Genomic DNA, 27,306 nt, shown 5'->3' on the forward strand with positions numbered 1-27,306 from the left:
TGGTTTTCTTACAGCATAACTAATTCTCTCTGTGTTTTCTAGCCCCTAGATTATGAAGCCATGCAGAAACTACAGCTTAGTATTGGTGTTCGAAATGTAGCTGAATTCCACCAGTCAATTCTTTCTCAATATACACTCACAGTGACTATGATCACTGTGAAGGTATTGAATGTCGTCGAGGGCTCTGTGTTCCGACCAGGTTCAAAGACATTTGTGGTACATAGTAGAATGGACGCAAATTACAGAGTGGGGGAGTTCACAGCTACAGACCTGGACACGGGTATGACCTCCACCAATGTTAGGTAAGAATGGCATTGTCTAACTAAAATGTTAACCTTAGGGGATCACGAGAATGGAGAGGGAAAGAATGAAAGCAAGAACTGTTTGGGGAAAGGGAGGGAAGCAGCTAGGAGGGCAGGCAGCTTGAGGTGGGTGGGAGGGTAGGAGATTGACTGAGCACAAAGTGTATTTGACAAAGTATGTTTCCAGACGCACTTGAAGAGGCACAAGAAACCCATTATTTTGTATACTAACCTTTCAAATGTAATTTTACAATGTCATGATTTGAAAGAGAGCTTTGATTTTTGCTGTATTCTTTTAAATACAGATACGTAATGGGAAACAACCCAGAGGGCCTGCTGGTTGTTGACTCAAAAACAGGCATAATAACTTTAAGAAACAGAGTTACTATGGAACAATACCAAAGGCTTAATGGGAGATATGAAGGAACAATGCTATCAATAGATGGTAAGAAATCAATTTAACTTCCAGAGGAAGCCAAGTATAAATATTCTTAGACAATTTAAAATTTTTATTGTAAAAAGAAAACCTCTTTTCTAGATCCCTGTGAGGAGAAGGGGAAGGGACAACATGGGAAAGGATTTGTAAGGGTAGAGCAGGGAAGAAGGAGCTGTGATCAGAATACAAGTGAATTTGAAAAGCCCCTTTTCAATAGAAGTTGTCCTGTTGAACTGAGCACTGGATACTCAAACTGACCTGTCTCATCATTTACTGCTTATTGGATCCTAGAGAAGCCACCTCACCCATCTACACTCCAGTCTTCTGCACAATGGGGAAATAACAATATATGCTGATAAATGTTTTTTTAAAAAAGGAAAGAAAATAGCGAGACATGTAAAAATAGCATGAACATCATTAAATGACCTTTAAGGTCAGATAACCAGACTTCGAACCATGTCTGCTGCACATCTCCAGGGATTTCATTTCCTTTATTCACAGAGTATTTACTGAGTCTTAACTAAATAATGCTAGTCATCCTGCTAGGCTCTAGGGCTCTGTCAGTGAAAGTAAGACTCATATCTATAGAATAGCACAAAACAAACTCAGCTCGTTTCTTTATTCCTATCTGATAATCAGTAACAATGATCGTTGGGAAAGCACTAAATATGGAGGGCTGAACAGAGATGATAACACCTGTGTCCTTACCAGTTCTATTGAAAGCAGGTAACTAAGGACGGAAACTATAGCCCATTCGCTATAAAATCACGTACCCAACAGAAACTATGTTAATTAAAGGTGTACTATGGCATGAAAAAGTGCACACAATTTAATGTAAAATCTCAAGTCCCACTGGAACTAGAATGAACCATAAGATTGTATCAATGTATCAATGTACAACAACACAGGCCTTATCACTAAGGGCAACTGGTATTGAAGGAATCTAGAAGGGTATCTATTAGGTACTGAACCTATGGGTTAGCTTCTGGTTTTGTTTCACATCTTTCTGTACTTTTACACTTTTCAACCTAGATAGAATATGTAACTGGCAACACTATAAACTATCCAGTAAACAGTTTTGTCAGTAATAATGTTAAGGTTGGTTATAATAATACAATCCCTGATTGGCTTAAAAACTGAGTAGAAGGGCAAAGGAGGTAGATGAATCGGTGAAGCAATTGCTTTCCAAGGATGGGAGTTTCTAGAACCCCCACAAGGATGGGAGTTTCTAGAACCCCCACAAGCTGCTGGGCATGGTGGACACTTGTAATCTGTTAATTGCTAGGCTGTGTACAGACAGTAGTTTCTTCCACTGTGAACCTTGTTACAGATTCCCTTCAGAGGACCTGCACTGGAACAATCATCATTGAACTTGATGGCACTGGCTGGGAAACAGGTGGTGGTGGTGGCGGTGGCGGTGGCGGTGGTGGTGACGGTGGCGGTGGTGGTGACGGTGGCGGTGGCGGTGGCAGTGGCAGCGGTGGTGATGGCGGCGGTGGAGATGGTGGTGGCCAAGTGACTAATGGATATAAAGACACTTCCACTGAGGAACCGCAACGCACCACATTAACAAGGGATATTGACAATACTGACACTTACCAAGCCGACGAAGACAACGTTCACCTTGGTCCTGCCGGCATCGGTCTGCTCATCATGGGGTTCCTAGTCTTAGGATGTAAGTATTCCAGTATTTCTTTTGACATGCGTCTCCCAAAAAATACAGCAAAAGAAATCAAACCGTTTAGGTGTTCAACTTAACAGTGTATGTCTTGCAAGGATTACCTAACCGGTTGTTCTGAGTTTTGCTCTTGGTCTTGCTTACTTCACAACACCACTAGGGGAGGAAAGGCCCCACGAGTGAAGGCTATGCTACATCTGGGGCCACTACAGTAGCCTTAGTCGTGGACAGAAACAGAAATATAGAGTCCAGTGGATGTTCCTGGTGGAATTTAATATTGCCCTAAATTATGACAGAAACTGGAATGGAATGGGGGGGTAATATCTTGAAGCCTACACACTGTCGTTAAGTTAATATAAACATTGACAGTTGCAGCTGAGCGTGGTGGCACACACCTATCATCCAAGCAGTTGGGCGGTTGCCGTTTTCAAATATAGAATCATAAAGTATTGGTGGTAAAGCAAGCTTCACATAATTAAAATAATTAACCACAAAATGTACATTGAAAGAACTCACACAAAATTTTAAAATATTTTTCTACCTTCATTTCTTTCTGTTTAAATATATTTATTTTTATTTTATGTGTATACGTTTTTTTTGCCTACATAAATGTAAACAAAAGCACGTGGGCCTGGCCCACGAATTCCTTGGAACTGTAGCTATGGATGGCTGAGAGCCACTTTGCAGATGCTGGGAACAGTCTCTTCACCCCTGAGACCGTGCTTAGCCACCTGGCCAGCCCCTCCTCGTCCGTCTTAATGAGTGACTGACTACTTCTTCGCTAGGTTTTCTCTGACTTTAAGGAACTCACCTCTGGGAACATTTCCTCAACACAGATCCATGTAAACCACAAAGAAATTTGGGCACAGGGAGAACACAGTTTAAAATGGAGCACTTTCTCTAGAATTTGAAATACACTTCAAAAAGAAGTGTTAAATAACAGGAATTCATCCATGTTGGCTCATAACAAACAGAAAGAAGAACCGGGGAAAGTCCTATGAGAAAAATAATGAGTTTGAAATGGAGTCTTTTCATCAAATTAAACCAAAAGATGCCCGAATGCTAGCAAACGTGTGGACTACATGAGAACAGAGATAGTCCTCTACGTTTTGTAGTCAATTCTTTGCTTTACTAAAGCAAACTAAACGCCAAAGAGCTGCTGATAATCGCCATAAACAACAGCTAACTTTCAGTTTAGGTGTCCCTGATATCAATGCCCACAATCGGATAGTGTGGCTAATAACGGTTTTCAGTGTTGTATACAAGCCTTTGGGTCAATAGCTTTACATTTCATTTCTTCTCTCCACCTTACAGATTTCCCAAAAATCAGCAAAGCTAGTCAGGTTCTTTGCCTTTTCTTTTTTCTGTCTCCCCCCGCCCCCCACCCGCCCCACCTTCTCTGCTTTAGTTTTTCCTTCAATTAATACACATCCTTTTTTTTTCTATCTTTTCATTCAGAATTATCTAGCAAGATCCTATGACAATAGTAAATAAACGAAAAACTCAAACAGAAAGAAAAAGACATTGCTAAAGTATGAATGCCTTTATGTGAGAATATGTCTGAAGACAGATGTCTCTGTAGGGGAAAATAATAACCTTCCTAAGAATAACTGACAGTTGAGTGAGATTTTCCCTTGAAATAGAGAAAGAGACTGGGTGCAAATGGGAAAGTAAATGCAGTGCAAAGGATCAGAGCTGATGCCTATCTTTAGTCTCTGCCGTTTCCTGAGTGATGATGGGGGGGAAAATCACCTATTTTAATTGTATGATTTTACATATGATCTCAATACTGTAAAGCAAATTAAAATTCACGGCAGTCTAGGGTTTCCAAGATCATGGTTATTTGGGGATCCAACCACTATTAATTCATTGTTCCGGTAATAGCGACTTTAAATTCAGACAGCTCAGGAACCTCATTGGACCATTGAAAATCAGAGTGTTTTCTTTCAACATGGTGCACCACTAACCCCTTACCTCTCTCTCCTTCAGTGGTTCCATTCTTGTTGATCTGCTGTGATTGTGGAGGAGCCCCTGGTGGTGGAGCTGGATTCGAACCTGTTCCAGAATGTTCTGATGGAGCAATTCACACTTGGGCCGTAGAAGGGCCACAGCCTGAACCCCATGATGTAAGTGCTAAGTCTAAGAATGAGATTTCAACAAAATCCCATCTCCGGGCGTGCCCTACAGTGATAGAAATTATTTATTCTACACAATTCGCGGTTCTTGGGCAGCTAGTGAAGAAAGAAAGAGGATTCAAATGTACCTCAAAACGCAGTAGAGATCACCAGGCAAGGCTTAAAAATGAGATTCGAAGGGCTGGGGATTTAGCTCAGTGGTAAAGCGCTTGCGTAGCAAGCGCAAGGCCCTGGGTTCGGTCCCCAGCTCTGAAAAAAAGAAAAAAAAGGGATTCTGTGATAATTTTAGAATAAAAATATACAAGTAGAGGAAGGAAAGACTCATTAAATGAGAAAATGTTGTCTCTTGTCTTCTAGGGTATAACCACCATCTGTGTGCCACAAATGCCACCTGGTAATGCCAATATTATAGAATGTATTGACAACTCAGGTAAGAAAAAGACCACTTTCCAGCAACTCAAGGGACTAAGATGGGATTTGTTTTCTCTGGTTGGGCATCTTACTGCTTAGGGTTTTTGTTTTTCTGGGTTTGGGGAAGGGTTGTGGGGGAGGGGTTGGTCTTTAAATGTGTTTTTATAATGTGTTTCCTTTTCCAATGACATATTTTTAAATTAAACGAATGGTAAAGGAAAGCCTACGTTAATTGATCTGGCATGCTAGATTTTTTTTAATATTTTTAAGATGTATTTATTTTGTGTATATGAGTTCACTGTAACTGTCTTCAGTCACACCGGGAGAGGGCATCGGATCCCATTACAGATGGTTGTGAGCCACCATGTGGTTGCTGGGATTTGAACTCAGGACCTCTAGAAGAGCAGTCAGTGCTCTTAACCGCTGAGCCATCTCTCCAGCCCCATGCTAGATATTTTAATTTTGGTTGTCAGCCTATCTATCCTTTAATAGCTGAGCCATCTCTCTGGCCCACATGCTATATATTTTAAAATCTCCTTTGATCATAAGAAAGATGATTAATTAGGCTTCTATAAATAGGAGTACCAAAATACCATCATGAATAATCTAACAGATGAAGTACTGTATATGTGCATGTGTGTGTGTGTATGTGCATGTGTGTATGTATGTGAGTGTTTGTGTGTAGAGAATCTTATCCCACAGTTTGTTCAATCAGTGTTTTTAACACTAGCAACACATTTTACAGAGAAAAATATGTCCTTTCTTAGCATAAGTATAACCGTTGACCTGTAAAACATTTGTTTAAATTCTTAAACTGAAAGCAAATAGACAAAACACTTTCAAAACCTCTCAAAGCTAAGGTTGTACACACACAGGGGAGTTCTTTGCTTAATCTTAAGACAAGGTATCTACAATTATCTTGAACCAAATATCTAGACTAACTCTCAAGCAGAAGCCAGGAAGCTACTGCTGTAATAAAAAAAATAAATGAAAATAACTTATTCTTCTGTCAGTAGAAACAGTCTTACTGTTTTACTTTTTAAAAAGTAAACGTTACTTATTTCCTCAGTTTTCTCTTAGTCTTTTTAGCAATTGTTTCTTTTTTTTAATTATTTGCTTTTTATTTTGTGTATATGAGTGTTTGTCTCCTTGTATATCTGTGCACAATGTGTGTGTGTGTGTGAGTGTGTGTGTGTGTGTGTGTGTGTGTGTGTGTGTGTGTGTGTGTTGCCCTTGGAGGCCATAAGATAGCATCAAATGGTCTGGAGCTGTAGTTACGCACAGTCGTAAGCTGTTATGTGGATGCTGGGAGCTGAACCCATGTTTTCTGCAAGTACAGCAAGCACTTTAACCACTGAGCCATCCAGCCCCGACAGCATTACTTCTCTACTTTAAAGAGTCTAAAAATGCACCAGACATAGAAATGTTTCTATCTTGTAGAATTGCATTCAATAATCTGTCTTTCTTTTGTGCAACAGATCCCTGATCCCATTTTTCTTCCTGATGTGCCTATTCTTGTTAGTGGTGCCAATATTTCCCCATGCAGAAAACAGAAATTCACTGAGTCACATCCCACCACCCCACCCTACCACCCCTTCTGCTGTTGGTTCCTGAGACCCATCAGCTCATCAAACCACCAATATTATCTATGCATCGATTCTCTCCTTAAGTCTATGAAGTTTCACACAAACCCTAAAGTAGCACCAAGGGCATCAGACTCAAATTAGAGCGCTGTGCCATGCGCACCTGCCCTCCTGTGAACCCTGCTTCTGTTCACCACATTTAAATTCATTACCATTTTATTTCACTACCTCTGCATCTTGCATGCTCCTCCTCGCCCCCTTTCATAGCCAAGTACACCCAAGATAAATCCAGCAACCTGTTTTTCTCATCGTAGCTATGCCCTCTGTCTGAAATTCAGTGGCTCCTATGCCTTCTACAGGACGCCACGGGCATCCAGGAACACATCAGAAGTATGCTGATACTATTATTTAATTTTTAGAATTGGAGCTACCTGACTCAATTTGAGATCCAACTATTCAGCCCACAGATTTTTATTATCTCTCTGCACTTCTTTGGCACATCATATAGAAAAGTCTTTTAACAGATGACTAAAATTATCGAGATGGTTAATATTACTTTGTCTATTAACACTGGTTTGAAATTAACACTTTCATGATCCCTCCTCTGTGCATCATATCCATCTCTTCTCTGCTCACAATGCATACTTGAGTCAAAAAATTTATACATGATAATTTAGCTTAACCACACTAGAAAAAATTAAATTTGATGGGTTCACCGTTTGTAGGAGTTTATACAAATGAATATTGTGGCAGAGAAATGCAAGATCTGGGAGGAGGAGAAAGAACTACAGGATTTGAACTGGTGGATGGAGTTAAAACATCAGCTGCACCTGAGATATGCCAAGAATACTCAGGAACATTAAGAAGAAATTCAATGAGAGAATGTAGAGATGGGGGCCTCAATATGAATTTCATGGAAAGTTACTTCTGCCAGGTAAGGCTTTTAGCACATGCTTTTCTCTGCATCCACCTCATGCGGAGGTCTCACCAGTTCCCAAGGGCCTGGCCAGTGGTCTCCTCTTCGTGCTCAACTGTCCTTGTTTGTTGGTTAATGTGTTTGAAGCTCTGCCCTGAGCATTTTACTCTCCCGGTTAAACACTGCCAACGGCTCTATTTTGTTTATAATTTGAAGTCCAAATTTTATGATTCAGGCGCCACCTTAACAGCTCCATCTTCCCCTCAGCACCAACCTGCTTGCCTTGCCCACAGGAGACCGCTCGCCTCGGGCCTCTGATTGTTTTGATCCACTCTGAAATGTTGAGTTATGATTTGTTTGTTTGCTTGGCTGTTGTTCCCCATTGCTTCTGCTCTCCCTGCACATTTCTAGGCACCCTTCCAGAGTCAGTTCAGATATCCCCACCTCTCTGAAGCTTTAGCAGTTAATTCCTTCATTCAGAATAGAAACAAGTTTATCCCCTACTTTGTTATGTTGTTTTTCAAACACAGTTCATACATTTTATCATTGCTAGGAATGTGTTATGTTTTCATGTTAATTATGAATTATGTTTTCATTTTAATTTCAAACACATAAATTCTTTACATGATACTGACAAGTGAAAAACCTGAATACAGGATCAAATTGTTCTGTCTTGCCAAAAAAAAAAAAAAAAAAAATCAAAACCCCAACCAACTTGCCTCAATGAAAGAAAATACAATGTTAGTGAACCCACCCGTCAACTCTAAATTTCCCTTTCAGAGCAAAAATAGTTCCTCCCATCAGCTCTTTTGTTCACATTACTTTTATTTCCCTCCTAAATTATGATAAGATAGATTGTGTATGGATTTTCATATATGATTTTGTTTTCAAAGTGCACTATTTTAAGCAAGTTCACTCGTTTAAAGAGCAACATGTATTAGAACTATAACTAAAATAACTTCGAACTGAACTCTTTCAAGCATCTATGAAATAACTTTTAAAGCAATTCTAGTAAATATCGGAATTTAGAAACATTCATCTAATCATAAAAGGGACCTTGTTACTCTTTGTTTAATGTTCTTTGTTCTGTACAAATTAGAAGGCCTATGCGTACGCGGATGAAGATGAAGGACGTCCTTCCAATGACTGTTTGCTCATCTATGACATCGAAGGCGCGGGGTCCCCTACAGGCTCTGTGGGCTGCTGCAGCTTCATCGGGGAAGATCTGGATGAAAGCTTCCTTGATACCTTGGGGCCCAAGTTTAAGAAGTTGGCCGATATCAGCCTAGGAAAAGAAATAGACTCATACCCAGATCCCGATCCTTCTTGGCCTCCTCAGAGCACTGAACCAATTTGCCCCCAGCGTACAGAGCCCCTTGCTAGTGGACACCCACCCATCTCCCCACATTTTGGCACTACCACAGTAATTTCTGAGAACACCTACCCCTCTGGCCCTGGCATACAGCATCCTATGCAAATTCCTGATCCTCTGGGCTATGGTAATGTCACTGTGAGGGAGTCCTATACCACCTCTGGCACTCTGAAACCCTCTGTCCACTTTCATGATAACCGACAGGCTTCAAATGTGGTGGTGACAGAGAGGGTGGTGGGCCCCATCTCTGGTGCTGATTTGCATGGGATGTTAGAGATACCCGACTTGAGAGATGGATCAAATGTTATAGTGACAGAAAGGGTAATAGCACCAGGCTCAAGTCTACCCACCTCCCTAACCATTCCTAACCCTCTAGAGACCTCAAATGTAGTTGTGACAGAAAGAGTGATCCAACCAACTTCTGGCATGATAGGCAACCTGAGCATGCCCCCTGAGTTATCAAGTGCCCACAACGTGATTGTGACAGAGAGAGTGGTTTCTGGTGCCGGTGTAAGTGGAGTTACGGGCACCGCTGGAATAGGTGGGGTTGGAGGCATAGGCACCATGAGTGCTGGTGGAGTAGGTGATGGTGGCACCGGGATGAGCATGGGAGGGACAGCCACTATTGGCCACATGAGGAGTTCCTCTGACCATCACTTTAGCCAGGCAGTTGGATCTGCCTCCCCTAGCATGGCTCGAAGTCGAATCACAAAGTACAGTACAGTGCAATATACCAAGTAGTCATGATCCCAGAATACAGTTCACCACTGTCTCTGTGATTTACATCCAACTCCTGCCCTCCAAATCTAAGAGTGCAATTTACGATGCAGAGCAGGCTATAGGAGACTGTGGAGTAAGGAAGAACCACAGTGACAGTAACACACGGTAACATCACCGTGGAGAAGAGTGCTCCCTAGCAGTGGTAATTTTTTTCTTATATTAGCACTAAGGAAATAATGACAGTGAACTTGAGGTACAATCTTATCTGTGGCTATGTGATCTACAGGGTTGTCTGTGTTTTTTAATGTGTGCCCTGTAGGGTATCACCAGCATGTTGAATAAATAAAATGTGGCTACATAAATGCACTGGCTTTAAGTGGCGATTGGAAGAATTCTTCTCGCTGTTCAGAAATTAACCAAAACTGTTTCAATGTGTAGCTTGAGCTCACACAGGTGAGGAAAATCTGACATTTCCTTCGCACGTGTCTTGTCTGTTTCACAGGTAATACAAATTAAAAAGCCCTCCCACAGATTCAGGCTAAGGTTAATAGATTTCTAGCTACATGGTTATGTATATAACATACCAGTTATTCTTACTGTGGCCACACCTAAGCTCCATTAGATGGAATCCTTTCCAGATTTATAAGTATGTTCTAGGAGGAAAGCCCATAGACAGGAACAATACAGTGAGTCTCATTTGGCACAGACTGAGCCTGGATCTCAAGATGTGGTTTTAGTTAAGTCTCCTGTGGAGTCGGGGACTTTCCTGGCTCCCATGTGTTTCCTATGTATGACTTGAGGAACAGTGCTTACTGGGTGGAGAAGGGTATCGTAATCATTTTTGCCTATACCACTGTGGTTCAGGGGAAAGTTGTAAATGGCATGGCTGCCCTCACAAGTGTTAACTCTCCTCCCAAGTACAGACAAGACAGTATTATCTCTTCAGTAAGTCATACCCGTTCCTGTGCAGCTCTTTAGTGAATAAACCCATAGTTAAGATAATGTACCTAAGTTGAGCTGTTGGGAAGAAGCTCGCAGTATGGCTAAGCATTGGGGCAATTTTTCAAGGGGATCTGGGGGGGGGGGCTGTTTTTAGAACATGAAAACTGTCTTCAGTGGGAAATGTTAGAAAATAATTGTTCAGTAAAGGAAAACTATATGATTTAATGAAGTTGAAATTAGTGTCATCCTTTGAATGACTCTCTGATGTCATTTGGAAGTGATTAACCATGACCCTTTACCAGAAGTGGTGTTACTTTAGGAAAAAGTGATGTAGATACTAGGCTACTAGACAAGTCCTTTCCTTACCTAAAATGTGTCATCCACACAACTTGGAAGTTTCTCATTTTGCTTTGTTAATAATCTCTTGGCTTCTAAGCATTCTGACTTAAAGACAGTTTACAAGTTATAGTGTGATATATTTTTCTAGCTTCGAAATTTAGTAATGTGCTATTTATGATGTGTTGTTTCTGTATGTTTGCCAATTGGTGTTCCCTGGTTTACAACCTCTCAGAAGAATCGAAGCTTTCTAAGAAACAGGTACATTTATTAATGCAGGGTAGTGGAATCTTTTCTTGTTTTCAAATTCACCATTAAAATAGGCTAAAGTAAAATGCTGTGTTTATATGGCATATAAGAATGGGGAAAATACTATCCCTGAGTTGTGAATTGTATACAACTTTTAAAGATATATTCATCACCTTACCATCCATTTCTCAGGGTGTCACAGAATCACAGCATTTATCAAAGACCTAGGAGCAATTGGTTGCTCCAGCAAGAGCTACTTTGTTCTATATGAGTGGATACAGTGGATATTAAAGGCCACAATATGTCAAATTTTAACTGTATAGAACATGTAAAGTTTTGCTAACATGTAGCAAGCCAAAATGCAGAGGTATAAATAAAGTCACTCAAAGGAGTCCTTCTTTTATTGTGCTCGAAAATTTAGGGTAATGCATTGAGGATATGGTTTGGTTTTTGATTTTTCGCTTACTGGTTTCTTTTGCTTTTGGAGATAACTCAAAAGGTATTTGTTGAAATATACTTGAAGATGCCTAGGTTTGGAAGTTTGAACAGATAGAAATAATTAATATAGTTTTCCTTCTTTCTTTTTTCATTCCTTCATCCAAAGGAAAGTGTACTTTTGCCTTAGTGTGCTATAACCTTGCTATATCTTTGCTTAGATGTCTGATGAATCCCAAATACTTTTTTCATTGCCTAACAAGTGGTAATATGACGATCTTTAATAAATGTGATCATCATTCATCAGTTATATAAGACCTGGGAAAATAAAACTTTGAACGAAGAGCTTGTCTTCCTTCTTCCTGGTATAGTTAACTTCCGACCAAACTATTTCTTCCCAGACTGTACGATGTGCCCTGTTTAGTCCTGCATTTTACAGTGCTGTTTTGTAAAAACACATCATCGTATCACCGAAAGGCAGTTGCTCACCAATACCCTTTAGGCAGGATTTTGCTCCTCTCTTACCGTGCTGCAATCTGAACTACGAGTGTTATTCCACACATATAGGAGAGAGATGAAATCCTTTCACAAATAAATAGCAAAGTTTGTGATTCATAAACCAGGTTGAATCTCAAAGCAACACAAGCAAAGGAAGAAGTAAATACTACCATAATGTTATTCATATGTGTTTTGAAAATAAAGCAAGGGGTTGGGGATTTAGCTCAGTGGTAGAGCGCATGGCCCTGGGTTCAGTCCCCAGCTCCGAAAAGAAGAAAAAAAAAAGAAAAGAAAAGAAAGCAAGATGCAACATCTGGATTTGTGAAGAGGGAGTCAATATGTCACAAATGCTTTATTGTTGAGCATAAATCAAATGACACTCAGCTGATTTTGACATATAACTCCCAAAATGTCTGTTGTATGCTGTTTACCTCCATGTACAGTGTAATAGGTGGACAGAATTTTAATCATGCATCTTTAAAAACCACACTTCTATATTGAATGGATGTTTTCAGTTATATTTACTTCTGAATTCACGCCAAGATTTGGTTGACAACCAATATGCCTTACATAACTTTAATAGAACCTTTAAAACATTATAGTCTCCTTTGGAAAGACATTGGAAATCCAAGTAAACACTCAAGTCCTTAGCACACTTTCCCATGTGTTTAATAAGCCCTAACCCTTGGGATAGTTCTGGTATTTATAGGATCCACTGCACATAGCTCTCGGATGTTTATAATGTGGCTTTCCACACTACAATCACCAAAACTCAATCTGCCTTCTACCTCCAGATCTCATTTGGTGTTAGGATGAAGCTTGAGTAGATCAACCTACCATGCACCGAGTACTTTGAAACACTGAGTAATTTATTGTTTGATTCTCTATATCCCCTCCCTTTTAGTTGTATTTGCATAAACACTCTGACCAAAATGTACTTACCTTAACTTATATTTTTACACAGTTCCCCAAGCACTTTAAATTCTCATAACCACCTTTCGCAGTGTTCGAAGCAAAGGTGATTTCTTTCTACCATAAACGTTTGGGGATGGTTCGGCTGCTAGTTCCTTGCTTCATCATCTGTTGACTATTTTAAGACAGTTGGTAATTTCTGAATAGTTGTGTTTCTAACCATAAACTGATTGGCATGCCTCTACTGTCTTTCTAGAATTAAAAGCTTGGAGAGATTTTAGATTAGAAGAAATAATTAAGATTTATTGAATCCAGTTATAATTTTAATTCCATACTCAGGGAGACGACAATTTTGCTGTCACAATATTTACATACATTTTCATTCTCCTCTTAGCTTCTGCTTATTCTGTGTTACTGGCCGACCTCCTCTTCCAAATGTCTCCTAGAGACACCACAGAGGAGACATATGGATGAAAATAGTAATAGGGTTTGCCTTTTAAACTTCTTCAGAGACAGTGTTTCCTATTTACAGATGTATTTCTGTAATGAGAATGCTAAAACAGCAATAAAGCAGGAGTTAGGCTTAATCGTGTTGCACATCGTCCCTTCAGCCCCTGGCATTTTCTGGGAACCTCATAAATGAGAGTATTAGCATGGCAGACAGTGAAGGTGCCCTAGATCCTGCATCCCTGTCATCTATACTTTCACCTCAGCAACTGTAAGCCTATGAGGTGGTCCTCAGGAACTACCCCAGGATCCCATTGAAATTCCTTAGCAACCATTTAAGACAATAACTTCATAATCAACCCAAATCCTGCCTATCGCCACTGTAAAAACCATGGTGTAATCTGTCCTCGAGAAGCCCATACCCATCGTCTCTGCTGTGCCTTGTTCTTTCCCTCAGTATCTCTGTCTGGGAACTGATGTTCTTAAATCTATTAAAAGCCATCTTTCAATAAACTTCTGTTCTGCTTCTCACTGGTTCATGTTCAAGTTGCTTTCTGTGACAAAAATCAATGATCAGGCTTTGTCCAAAATGAGCTCGCTAAGGAGAAAAGGAATCTCAGGATGCTGTGGGTATGAGCAAGGAACAATGCCTCCAACTTTCCTTTGCCTCTCTGACCTGTGCCATTGGCAAATCTATGGAAGGCGTTTTATGTTGAAACCACAGTATCCTGCCCCTGGCCCGACAGACTGGGGGGCACCTCATAATAAAGGATACTTTCGCTGCAATTTCAAGAGTTGCCATAGTCTTTCCTTATCTGTTTAGTTTCAGTTTTTATGTCTTTCACTATACTAATTAAAATAATAATGGGGTTCATTATGATATATGTGTGTGTGTGTGTGTTTTTCAATCGTATTTAACCCTCCTCCCATTACCCTCTCTAGCCCCAATCCCATCCTCACTAATCTCCTTCTCCTCTACTTCCTTTCTACTGTCTTTTTTTAAAGATTTATTTATTCATTATATATAAGTACACTGTAGCTGTCTTCAGACACACCAGAAGAGGGCATCGGATCCCATTACAGATGGTTGTGAGCCACCATATGGTTGCTGGGATTTGAACTCAGGACCTCTGGAAGAGCAGTCGGTGCTCTTAACCACTGAGCCATCTCTCCAGCCCTTCCTTTCTACTTTCATGGTGGTGTGAGTGTGAGAGTGTGCTGAGTGTGCATGAGTGTGCTGAGTGAGTGTGTGAGAGTGTATGTGTGTGAGTGTGTGTATATGAATGTGTGTGAGAATGTGTGACTGTGTGTGAGACTGTGTGTGAATGAGTGTGTATCCGTGAGTATGTGCATGTGAGAGAGTGTGTGTGTGTGAGTGTGTATGTATGATTATGTGTGTGCATGTATATGAATAAGTATGAGTGTATATGTGTATGAGTGTGTGAATGTGTGTGTGGGTTTGAATGTATATGTGTGAGTGTGCTTATGTATGAGCATGTGTGTGTGTGTGTGTGTGTGTGTGTGTGTGTGTTGTCCCAGTGTGTTTTTCATTAGGATTGGCACTATGAGCTTAGGTGAGGTCTGTTTACAGGAGTGTGGGCCCTTTACTGATGACTGTGCAACTGAAGAAATTATCTCTACCCCTCCCATCAACTATTAAGTATATATAAATCCTCTTGTATTGGGGGGGGTGATGGAAGGGACCTCACATGCCCCTCCCCCTTCCATGACAGACTGTTGACAGGCCCAATCTTTTCCAGATCTTGTCACTGTAATTATAGCTGCTATGAGTTCAAGAGTGCAGTGGCTGTCATGTCTGGAAGTCACTGTTTTATACCATTCCCTGCCACCCACTCCTCCTTCTCCTCCATTCTTCCCACCTCTTCTGTGGTGTGATGTTCCCCGAGCCTTGAAGGGAGTGATACAGGTATCCTGCTTATGACTAAGGATCCAACAGTTCCATTACCAGTCCTTTGACCAGTTTTGAATCTCTGCAGTCACCACTGACCACTACAAAGAGAAGCTTCTCTGACCAAAGCTAACACAGCACTATGCGGACATAGTTACCTAGCATATAATTCCAGGGGTTCATTTTGCCTATTTAGCATAACAAAAGCAGTTTTGCACTAGGTCCTGTGAAGGAGTGTCTTGGAGTATCTAAAAGGTCTTGAGGACAATCTGTGTACTGTTTCATTTGCCTCAGAAATAGGGTATAGATAGCCCTAAGGGGATTTCTCTCTCTGGTGTCAGTGGCACTCGTTAAACACTATGACTCTCTGGGCAGAAGACAAAGACATGCAAGCAAACAGCAGAGCAGAGCAGAGCAGCTGAAGAGCCATTGAGAAAATTCACCAACAACGCTTCTTATAGATGCTGGACAGTGTTTCTTATAGATGCTGGACAGTGCTTCTTATAGATGCTGGGCAATGCCATATATAGATTTTGGGCAAACCCACAATGATGTCAGCACTGGCAGGAGCAGAAACACGCTTCCAAGTTAGATCCTGCAGTGCCTAGCAGTGCTTTTCTGAGCTCTCCATCCAAAAAAAGCCATGAGTCTTGGTGTTGCCTCAGCAAAGAATTTTGGGATAAGCCAGAGTAGAGCAGAGTTGGAGTTCAACGGAAGACTTTTCAACAGATTTCAAAATGGGGGCTAACAGAAGGAGAAGTGCTCATAAAAGAGTAAGAGATACCATGGAGGTTTCTCAACGGACAGTCAGGATTTAGCAGTATGTGGGGACTTCTCAAGGAAGAGTTGAGGTTCAGTATCTCTAGAGGCACTGATGTTGGTGGCTTTTGAGGTTGTATGTCAAAGGTCTGCTGGGAAGCCTTGGTTTCAGGAGGAAATGAAAAAAAAATGGTTTTGGAAAGTTGTAGAGTATTTCCTGACCAGCATTAGATGTTTTTATAACTGGTGTGGTAAAACCCTAGACTCTGGGGCTGCAAGAGAATTGCCTTTATTATAAACAGAGCTTTAGTCTTATGAGATTCCCAGAAAAATGTCTGAGAAGACCATGAGGACACAGTCCAGGTCAGCCAGGAAAACTTAAATCTCATTGGAAATTGGCTTGAGAAAAAGTTAAGAAGAATAAGAACATTACATTGATCAAAATATATGGAAATGCCAAGTGTGGTGCATGCCTTTAAAGATGCCACTTTCTGGCCATGTACTTGATGGCTGAATTCAAATAAAGCATGAGAGAGCTGGCCCTGCCACTTACCTGCTGGCTGATGGTAAGGGTGAGGGAGGAAGAGATTCCCTCTCCCTCTCCCCTACCACACCTGAGGCAAATAGGAGAGCTGGCCCTGGGGTCCTGAGAGTGGAAGAACTGGCCCTGCCTTTTGCTGCCTGTGACATTAGATGTGCTAGCAGGGCAGCGTGGTAGAGCTTGCTCTGCTCAGGAGAGCTGGTGGGCTAACCCAGGCTGAGATGTAGGGTTCTGAGTTGACCCACCCCGACCTCTACCACATTGTTGAGTTACTGGAGTATAAGAAGAGGCTAGCCTTACACATCCAAAGATGCAGGATCTCCATGACACAGGGCAACAACAGAATATACGAGAGAAGTCCTGGTGGGGATCTGGTATTAATAGTATAGCAGAAGCCTCAAACCAGACCAATGGCTTACTGCAATGAAGACCAATGGCTTAGTGCAATGAAGACCAATGGCTTAGTGCAATGAAGACCAATGGCTTAGTGCAATGAAGACCAATGGCTTACTGCAATGAAGACCAATGGCTTACTGCAATGAAGACCAATGGCTTACTGCAATGAAGACCAATGGCTTACTGCAATGAAGACCAATGGCTTACTGCAATGAAGACCAATGGCTTACTGCAATGAAGACCAATGGCTTACTGCAATGAAGACCAATGGCTTACTGCAATGAGCACATGCAAGGCAAGAATGGTGGACAAAAGGGTATGGTATGGGACACACTGTAAAACACTACAACTTCCACACAAGAATTTTTTCTTTTGCAGGGGAGGTTGCAAGGGTAGAAGGTGGGTATGGAGGGACAAGGAGAGAAGTGGGATTGGAATGCATCGTGTGAAATGCACAAAGAATCAATAAAAAGTTAAATTTTAAAAAGGAGGGGCTGGAGAGATGGCTCAGGGCTGAAGGGCACTGACAGCTCTTCCAGAGGTCCTGAGTTCAATTCCCAGCAACTACACAGTGGCTCACAACCATCTGTAATAGGATCTGATGCCCTCTTTTGGTGTTTCTGAAGACAGCTTTTATATATGGAAAAAGGAGAGGAAAGGTCACTCTTAGCTAATAGTTTCAGAGGCTTCAGGCCATGGTTACTTGGTCCTGTTGCTTGGCTTGTGACCAAGCAAAGCATCATGACAGACACAGTAGTAGAGTCTGCTCACCGCACTGTGGTCCAAAAACAAAGAGATAGAAATCGACAGGCACCCAGGTATACAGGTGTGCAGGTACTCAGTGCGCCCTCCCAGGCCACTCCCTAGATAAACTAGACCCACTCCCTATAGGCTGTATCACCTGCCAGTCACATCACCATCTAGGAAATGGGCCTTTAACATACATACTTTTGGAGGATATTTAAAATAAAAACGTAAAAACAATATCTTTAAAACTACCTAAATAATGAGATAAATTTTATTTAAAAAAAAAACTTCTAAAGCTTTCCACACGTTTACTGCAATAAAAGAGAAGAAATATTTCCTCTACAATGATATATGTCAAACTAATCCTCCATCTTTGCTCTACTCATGATGGATATGTAATTTTTAGACTGCCCTCTTGGTTCTTAGGGCAAGAAGAGGTCAGCCTTTGCAAAGAAGCTATGAACTTTACGGTTCTCAGGCACGGATAGCATTATTCCACACGACCAGTTAACAGATTAAGTCCTGTGTGCAACATCTACAGTTGGAGCTGGGACTTCATTGCCCTCACAATGAGCTGCTTCCAATACAAAGAAAAGGACAAACGTGAGCCTGGAGGAACATTTCACAGGGAGAATGCAATTCACAGAAAGCCTGGAGCCTGCCTTCCCTGGAAAGACTGTCCTGTGAAGCCTGCAAGGACAAGAGACAAGATTCTCGGGAGACACATGAAGTGCTTTACGTGTCAGGGCAGCCACGTACAGGTTAAAAGCAAAGAAAATCTCAGATAGCAGGTGAAAACTGTCAGGAAGGATTCCATGAGTGAGAATAAAAATAAGAAATAAAACCTACATTTAGTTACTTTCATTCAAAGTATGTTAATGTGTAGGAAAACAGCACATCTACACCTGGTGCCATAGAGCTTGACAAACATAAAATAGGTTAAAGGTTAGACATACTAGAAAGTTGAAAAGAATTACTGCTCAGAGGAGGATCTAACATCTCCGAGCTTTGCTACATAAATAGATCTAATTTAATCTCCTGGAAAAATAGAAGAAGAAATTTGTAATTAGGAGTAATTCAATAACTCTCTCAGAAAAACCGGAGCAGGTGAGTGGCACTGGTGGAACCAGGTGGAAATGTCACATCACCCTGCTGTCACCCTGGCATAGCATACTTAACTGCAGACAAGGATCTAATCTAACAACTGTCAATAGAGTGGAATGCACAATTTAGGATAGGCTTTCAAAATACGAATACACTGTGACAGCAGCACTGCAGACCTGATAATGACAACCAGTGAAGGCATCGGGGACTTTCAGGAAAAGATGGCAGAGCCCATGCATTTAACCCTGCCCGGTTCCAGGAAGCCAAATAAAAATAGGACGCAGAGTAAGAATTGGGGAACAATCCCGCCTCTCAAGGAACATGCCTCTGACCAAATGCGCATGCAACACAAAGAAGGTCTCATACATCTTAAGGAAGTCTACATTCGAACTAGGAAAAAAGTATGTCCAATTTTTTGTTTGTTTGTTTCAAGTCAAATTCTTGTCTTTTACATTTTTATTTATATGCTTGTGAGTCTGCGTGGGTGTGTATGCAGTGGGTCCATACGCCATTGCTTACAGAGGCCAGTAGAGGGCACAAGTACAGTTACAGGAATTGTGGTTCTCTAAGTGCGCTACGTAGATGTACACATCCAAACTCCAGCCCTCCTGGTTTCCAGGTGAGCATTCTTCACTGCTGCACCACCTTTCCAGACCATTCCAGTCTTTTGATAATGTCATCTAAAGATCCTTGAAGCCAGGAGTGTTGGCTCACACTGCAATCTCAGCACCTGGGAGGTAAAAGCAGGTGATTCCTAAAAGTTCAAGGCCAGCCTGGTGTATTTAGCAAGTTTCAAGTCAGCCAAAGCTACATAGTGAAAGCTTGTCTCAAAACAAAAACACAAGCAAAGTTCAAGCTCTAGGGCCCTGAAACTCTAATTTTAAAAAATTAGACATGCATAGAAACCTCACACTGTTTTAAGTAAGCTCACATTTGTAAATTGGACCACATTTGTAGTGACCCTCAGCCTTATGCATCCAGTGAGTGTACCTGGTAGTTTCAGTTTGCAGTTGTAGTTCAGAATCGATGCCATCTGATTGTCTATCTGCCTCCAAACCAGTACCGTGAAACCTTTGTGAGATTTCATATTGACTGTCAACTTGACAGGTTTTAAAATCACCCAGAAGACAAGCCTCTAAGCATGTGAAGAAAGATTACCTACGGCAAATTAGTTGAGATTGCAGGAGCCACCATAACTATGGGCTTCCCCATTCTACAGACTGGAATATAGAGGAGTCCAGGACTGAACATGAAGGAGAAAGACAGCTGAGCACAAGTATTCTTCTCTCCACTTCTTGATTTTGGACGACATGTAAGAGCCACATCAAGTACCTGTTGCCATGACTTCCTCCCTGTGATAGACAGTGTCCCCTCAACTGTAAGCTGAATTAAACCTTTTATCTCCTCAGCTACCTCTTGCCAGACATTTTACTACAGCCGTAAAAAAAGTAACTTATATAATCCTAAACCCAAGGTGACAATATCAGGCGTGGGACCTTCAAGAAATGATCGACATAGTACATGGCTTCCATGTATGAGATTTTTACTCTAACAAAGACAGGCTCAAAGAAGCTCATTGACTCTTCCACCACAAAAGCAAACAGCAAGAAAGTGTCATCTGTAGGACAGAAAATGAGCTTTCAACACACAGAATCTGCCAATGTTGTGGTCTTGGAACTCTAAGCTGTCAGAGATATAAGCAGCAAATCCCTGTTGTGCATGAGCTAAATAGCCTTAGATGCGTTTTTAGCAATGTGAATGGGCTGAGATAAGAATATAGTGTTCTCTAAAAGTAATATAATCCCCCATAACATATGAAGCAACTATAAAGCTACCTGGTGATGGGAACCTGGTTCCACATCATTGATTAGCATGGGAGGGAAGATAGAAGGTCAAGCTCCTTAGAGATGCCATTTGTGCTTTTTTCTAAGTAAGTTGTGCATGTTTATAAATTAGCAGTAAGGGGCTGGGGATTTAGCTCAGTGGTAGAGTGCTTACCTAGGAAGCGCAAGGCCCTGGGTTCGGTCCCCAGCTCCGAAAAAAAAGAACCAAAAAAAAAAAATTAAAAAAAAAAATAAATTAGCAGTAATGATATCATCAACGAGATAGAATAAAGGGGAAAGGAAGAAACCCTTTCATATAAAAATAAATGTTAATGGCTAATTCACCCTGCCTCCATTAAAAAGACATTAAATTACATTAGAAAAATGTCCTCACACTAGCGAGATGACTCAGATACTAATTAACCAAGGTTGGGGACCTACGTTCAATCCAGCAGGGATCATACAGTAAAGAGAGGAAAAACAGAACCAACTCCCACAAGTTATCTTATGTCTCACATGTACACTATAGTGCACACAAGAATGCTAACACACATAACACACATACACAAAATAAATAAATAATATTTTTTAATAAAAACTATGGTTCATATTTACGTAACATCCTTTTTCTCTGGGTCATCCATAGAATAAGATAATGACTCTGAATCCCTGGTTGCTTTAAAATGCTTTCACCATACATTATTTACTTTCTGTGTAGGCATACAGGGAGAGGCACACATATGCATGGTATATTTGAGGAGGTCAGAAGGCAACTTCAAGAATGTGTTCTCATCTTGTACCATGGAGATCCTGAAGATGTACTTCAGTTGCTCTGATAAATGCCATGACCAAGAGAAACTTGTGGAAGAGCAATTTTACTTAGGCTCACAGTCACAGAGGGAGACTTCCCTCTGGAGACAGGCATGTCAGTAGACAACGAGAGCAGGGATCTGAGCGATCACATCCTCAAGCCTGAGGGTGAAGCACACAGATCAATCTGGAAGAAGAAGACTATGAACTCTAGAAGGCCACCCCAGTAACATCATTCCTCCAGTAAAGCTGTACTACCTCCCCAGTGTCATCAGCTGAGGGTCAAATGTTCAAATGCCTGATCCTATGGGGGACATTCTCATTCAACACACCACAAGACGAAACTCAACTTGTCAGGCTTGGAGGTAAGCACGTTTACCCATGAAGCTGTGTCGATGACCCATGAGTCAACAGGTCTTAACTCCAGCCAGCAAACCCAGAATTATCTGGGAAGCATAGAACAAAGTAATTCTTTGTCTCACCCCAGATTCTAACTCAGTAGACCAGAGGCCTAGAAATCGACAAGTTCCCATATTAGCCAAGAAATACAATCCAAAAGTCATACCTACTTTTAGATTTTCTTATTCCTGGATTTCTTCCCCAAACTGAGTTGCCCAAATCCTCTTTATGAGCTGTCCAGCTACGGAGATAATGTATCATTGTGAACAATGTACCTAGTACAGCTTTGCCAAAGGAAGGGCACAGCCAGTGGCCTTGATCAAGCCAGAGTGACGTCTAAGTGATTATAACACATGTGCCTCTGTCAATATCAGGAATTCAGAGGCGTTTTCAGGATAAGTGTGTAGTGGCCGTGTAAGTGGTAGACTTTGATTAACACAGAACCAGAAGCCAAGCTCTTCTGTGCATGTGTTTGGAATACATCCTACATACAAAGAAAATCAACAGTGCACCTCAGTTAGGGTGCATTGTGATTTTAGGGTGCAAACTAGCATCATCCTCATGGTATTAACAACTCTCAGGAAACTAACATTTACCCTCCATAATTTCTAACACTTACCAAATAACTTAATAATAACCTGGCTAGTTCTTGGTTGCCATGCATAAATCAGCTTTAATGAGGGCACAGGATGTTTATCTTCAGTGCTAAAGGTGACCCATCAGATATGTCATCACAAAAGCAGCTATACTGGGTCAACACAAAGTAAAGGATGTTTACATTTGCCCATCTTCCAGACCCAGGCTAACAAAGATCACTTTTCAGGCATCAGTTCTAACACTACTGTATTGTATTTGACAAACTAGTCCATGACCATAAATATTTCTAAATTTCTTTTCCTCTAACATCATCTTTCAAAAGCTGTCTGTAGATGGCTAAGTACCACTTTCTGGGGATCTTATACTATCATAACATGAGGGAAAATATTCACGTAACATTCTTGTCATAGTCTCTTGACCTATGTATGTTATCAGTCCCTTTTTCCCCCCCAAAGAGAACTTGTTCTGGGGAAAGTCACAATAGAACGTGTGTCTGTATAGTTACTTCACAAATCACAAGTGTGAGCAATTCTCACTGTGCTTCACATGGATGTGACAGACGAGTGTCCTGCTGTTGTAGACAGCGTGAGGAAAATGCAAGAGCACTGATAAACTATCCAGAACACCCTCAAAATTCAAGGTGCATTTCTTTTCTGAGAAAATATTGCAAGCTTGATGTCAGCTATACATATAGTAAGTAGAGGACTCACTAAGATAACATTCTGCTCATAAGAACAACTACTGAACAACAGCTTGGTGAGTTCCGACGTATGGGATGGTCATTTTTAAGCAGTAGCATTCAGCCACCAATAATTTTCACCCTCACACATGCAGGCAATGTTGAAAACTGGCTGGCATTTGAAGTCTTTACTGGCTCTGGAGTGGGGGATGGAATGATCGCCTGTCTTTGGCAGGTCTGAGCTATCACTGAAACAAAGGTCACAGGGAAGGGAGAGAAGGGAGATTGGATTCTAAGACCTCTGCTTAACCTCAAGCACTAATATTTAATGCTCTGCTCTTACAGTGCCTGAAGTCCCCAGGAGAAAGAGATTAGCTGATTTTTGTCTGCCTGTGGTGAGAGCCAAGGCCACACTTCATCAAGACTGCCTGTCACTTGGATCTGATCTCAGGAAGTGTTCCTGGGGCTCTTAAGGGATCTGGTTAGTTTCCCAAATTATAAAATAAGCAAACCTGGACTCTGACTTTTATTTGATTTGTATTTTTCTAAATGACATGACCCCTGGGATGGCGTTAGCCTCATCAGAAGCCACACCAATGGGTTCTTCCATTCTTGTACTTTTCAGTTTCCAAAACTAAAGTAATATTAATTAATAATGATAATAATTTCTTTTCTTCTTATAGTACTTAGTCTTTGGTATTTCTCCTTAGCAACAACAATAAAAAAAAGACTGATAGACTAGAATTGGGTTTTAGAAAACACTACACTCAAGAGTTACAAGTGTAGAAACACAACCAAATGATCTTGTACCTGCTTCTGTTGCTTGTTTTTGTAATCATTCTATGGATTGCATTTGTAAAGACAGAAAACCTTACCTGTGTTTCAGAAAAAGAAAACATGTAAAATATGTCCATCTACCAGACAAGAAAACAACAATAATAAAAAATAATAAATAACAGTTTTCCCCTGTGAAACGCAACGTGGCACAAAGACACTGGTTAATTTAGTTCTTTCAGAACAATAGAATTGCCCTAATTCAATATTACCTGAATAAAAAACAAAACTAAGACTACCACATTAGCTAGCTAAGCCATGGAAATTTACATAATGCACATTAGCAAGACACAGCAGCTTAGATCACCTTGGGGTGTCCTTGAAAAAAATCAAAAATACAAACCCCTCACTGCAACCCTTGGCTGCTGGCTTCTCTCTGTTCCCTTAGACTTGTTTGTTTGGTTTCTTTTGGGTATTTTTTGTTTTCCGGGGAGGTTGCATTTGTTTGTTTGATGCTCTGGCTGAATCATGGTTTGCATCCATGAGCTCACCTCAAAATTCTTCTTGGCACCTCACTTTCCGTAGTGACATCGACTGGTGTGAGAACCACTGTGATTTCTCATGGCAATCAAGTCATACACAGCCTGGCAAGATGGTTCAGCAGGCAAAGGTGCTGGTCACCAAGCCTGATGACATGGGTTTGAAAACCAGAATCCTAGGACTGACATGGTAGAATGGCAGACCCGATTCCCTCAGGTTGTCCTCTGCATTCCACATGTGTGGCATGGCACATGCATACAATTAATTAATATAAGAAATAATTGAAGGATTTAAGTCTCCTGTATTTAATTTTATTTGCTATCCCCAGAACACAATAACTGAATGCTGAAATTTCTAAATATGCTCCAACAACCTCTGATATTCCCTTTATGAAAAGACCAAAAAACGTTTTATATTCAGGAGCTGTGGTAAACTAGCTAGTAAATGTGTGTGTGTGTGTGTGTGTGTGTGTGTGTGTGTGTGTGTGTATGTGTGTGCCTGCCATATTATATTAAGTGTAGAAGTCCATTAGTTTGAGACACTTTACATTCTCCAGTGCTTCTAGGATTCAAATTTGAGGCAGCCTTACATCATAAATTTCTGAGATACAAACCATCTGCGCGTGTGTTGGCAAAATGTCTGTAAGGTTAGAAACATACACTGAATTGATAGCCAAGGGACATTCCACATGCAACACACACAAATTCTCACTGTCTTTCTTATTCCATAGTAAGTTGGCGAATGAATAACTTTTAAAGGACCGCAGTGGAGTTAGAGCCAATGAAAAGCTTGACATTGTGGGTAGAAAAGAATTGTTTCCACTGTTGCTTGCACAGGGTCTCCAGTTAGCCACATCATGTGGACTTCCCACACCCTGGGAATCAAGAGACATTTCCTGTGTCCCAATCATCCACAGTTCATTGTCATCGATGTGTAACAAGCCGTACGTGTTCTTAGTGAAAATTGGGCACAGCTCTGGTCTAGATATAAAAGAAAAACAGCTTGTATAATAGATACGGGGGTCATATTTTCCAAGATTCTATACACACACTCATATACCACACAAATACACACACACACATACACACACATAACACACACAAAATCATGAAAATAAAAGTTAATTTCCACATAAAACAATGATAAAAGAATTTCTTTAAATGGTTACTTGGGCACATATTATTTCTCTGTGTTTACATTTAAGGCCCTATATAGCATGCTCAACCATGGGTTAGTAAACTGCCGGAAAGTGCTGTTTGCTTGCTGTTCTAGACAGTCTACCCCAAACACCAGGCCAACTCAAATGCCTGCTCTGCCATTAAACACACTAAAATAAACTGGAGCTGATCTCAAGCTGACTTCTGTCCTTCCAACTGTTCATTGAGACAGTGCAGTTGGTGCTTAGATTGGAAATCCATTTGTAGGGGCTTAGTTTCCATAGCGCCTCCCTTCAAGTAACTTGGGACTATCTGAAGAAGCATTTTAAAACTGATACTGGACATGTTTCATTTGTTCACTTTACGTAACTTTAAATTAGACAGATACTCTAAAAATTAAAGCTTCACTCCGATAGGTATCTTCAAATACTGTCTCTTTGTAACAATTTATTTTTTCCCACTACGTGAACAAAACTCCCTTCTGTCTTTCTTAAGAGTGTTCTAAACATATAATTAATTTCTCTTCATTTCAGCATACCACACTAGCCTTCTAATTGCCTATGTTCTGCCCTCTGCTTCCGAAAATGTTAAGCCAAGTTTCTCAAGAGACCAAGCACCTTTAGAAATACTCCATTAGTGTAGTCAGCCTAGTCTCTACATTACAGTGACAAGGGATAGAAAGTGCAATTTCTCTTTGAAATTTTCTAGTCGGGGTGGATTAGCAATTAGAGAACATTTAATTACATTTCTTTCTATGTGTGGGTCTGACTGCCAAACTGCACTTCCCCCATTAGAAACTCTACACTCCACTCAAGGTGTGCTTTCACAAAGACGAAAAAAATTAGAAGACAAAAATGACTATCAAAATTATCTAGATACTATTTTGGTTCTTGTTTTCTCAAAGTAATCTAATTTCTATGTTCAGCTTCTTAATAGATATGTGTGGAGATTTAAAACACACCCTTCATTTGCGTGATTTACTCAATTACTTGGCTTGAAATTGTCATCAATTTCTCATACAAATTCCATGAGCAGTAAAAATAACTAAGTTCCATTGTATCCTAGAGGTTTGGTTTTGGAAAGGAACACACCAGTCCTGGTTAAATCAGATGCTCTTCAACTTAAATGCCTATTCCAGGAAATCTTTAAAGTTGAGATGGCCTTTCAACCACAGGACTTCTTAAGCAGAAAGCAGAAATCACAAAAATGAAGAGACTTCTAGCACTCATTTTTCCTGTCAGTGTTGGGTCTGGTGCCTTTTTAAGATGTCCTGTGCTAAAGGTTCCATCACTTGAAGCTGGTTGGGTAGTGGACATGTGTGTGTGTGTGTGTGTGTGTGTGTGTGTGTGTGTGTGTGTGTGTGTGTTGTTGGTCTATGTAATTTTGCTTTTACAATGTTGGCAGTCAGAAGGAGCCTTCTAATTTTATTCACCATGATGATAGGCCCTAGCGTTTTAATTATTTTTCATGTTGTGAGTAATTTATTATTCATTGGGTATCTTCCCTGTAAATCTTGCCCTCACTCTATAAGATTTTTCTTTGGTGTCCAACAAAGGGTTTCATTGCAATAAGAATCAAGGTGTGTCTAAGTTCTTACCCAGAGCCCAAACAATGCCAGCCTTCCAGACCAGCCCAGGAGTTTGGGGTGGAGAAACAGAGTCATTATAGAATATCTTCATCCCTGTGCCCAGGGAGCACC

At 40.8% G+C, this 27,306-nt stretch overlaps 1 protein-coding gene across 1 annotated transcript in view; it reads left to right on the top strand.

Moving 5' to 3' along the window:
* Positions 1-11,860, top strand: part of Dsg1 (desmoglein 1) — a 32,358-nt gene extending 20,498 nt beyond the window's left edge. Inside the window, exons 9-15 of the mRNA XM_063277680.1 lie at positions 43-302; positions 608-747; positions 2,069-2,413; positions 4,406-4,542; positions 4,909-4,981; positions 7,271-7,479; positions 8,561-11,860. Coding sequence (XP_063133750.1) covers positions 43-302; positions 608-747; positions 2,069-2,413; positions 4,406-4,542; positions 4,909-4,981; positions 7,271-7,479; positions 8,561-9,574 — 2,178 coding nt within the window. The 3' untranslated portion in view covers positions 9,575-11,860. The remainder of the gene's footprint in view (positions 1-42; positions 303-607; positions 748-2,068; positions 2,414-4,405; positions 4,543-4,908; positions 4,982-7,270; positions 7,480-8,560) is intronic.
* The last annotated feature ends 15,446 nt before the right edge of the window (positions 11,861-27,306 follow it).

The sequence above is a fragment of the Rattus norvegicus genome, chromosome 18 (genome assembly GCF_036323735.1).
Source record: "Rattus norvegicus strain BN/NHsdMcwi chromosome 18, GRCr8, whole genome shotgun sequence".
Classification (NCBI taxonomy): domain Eukaryota; kingdom Metazoa; phylum Chordata; class Mammalia; order Rodentia; family Muridae; genus Rattus; species Rattus norvegicus.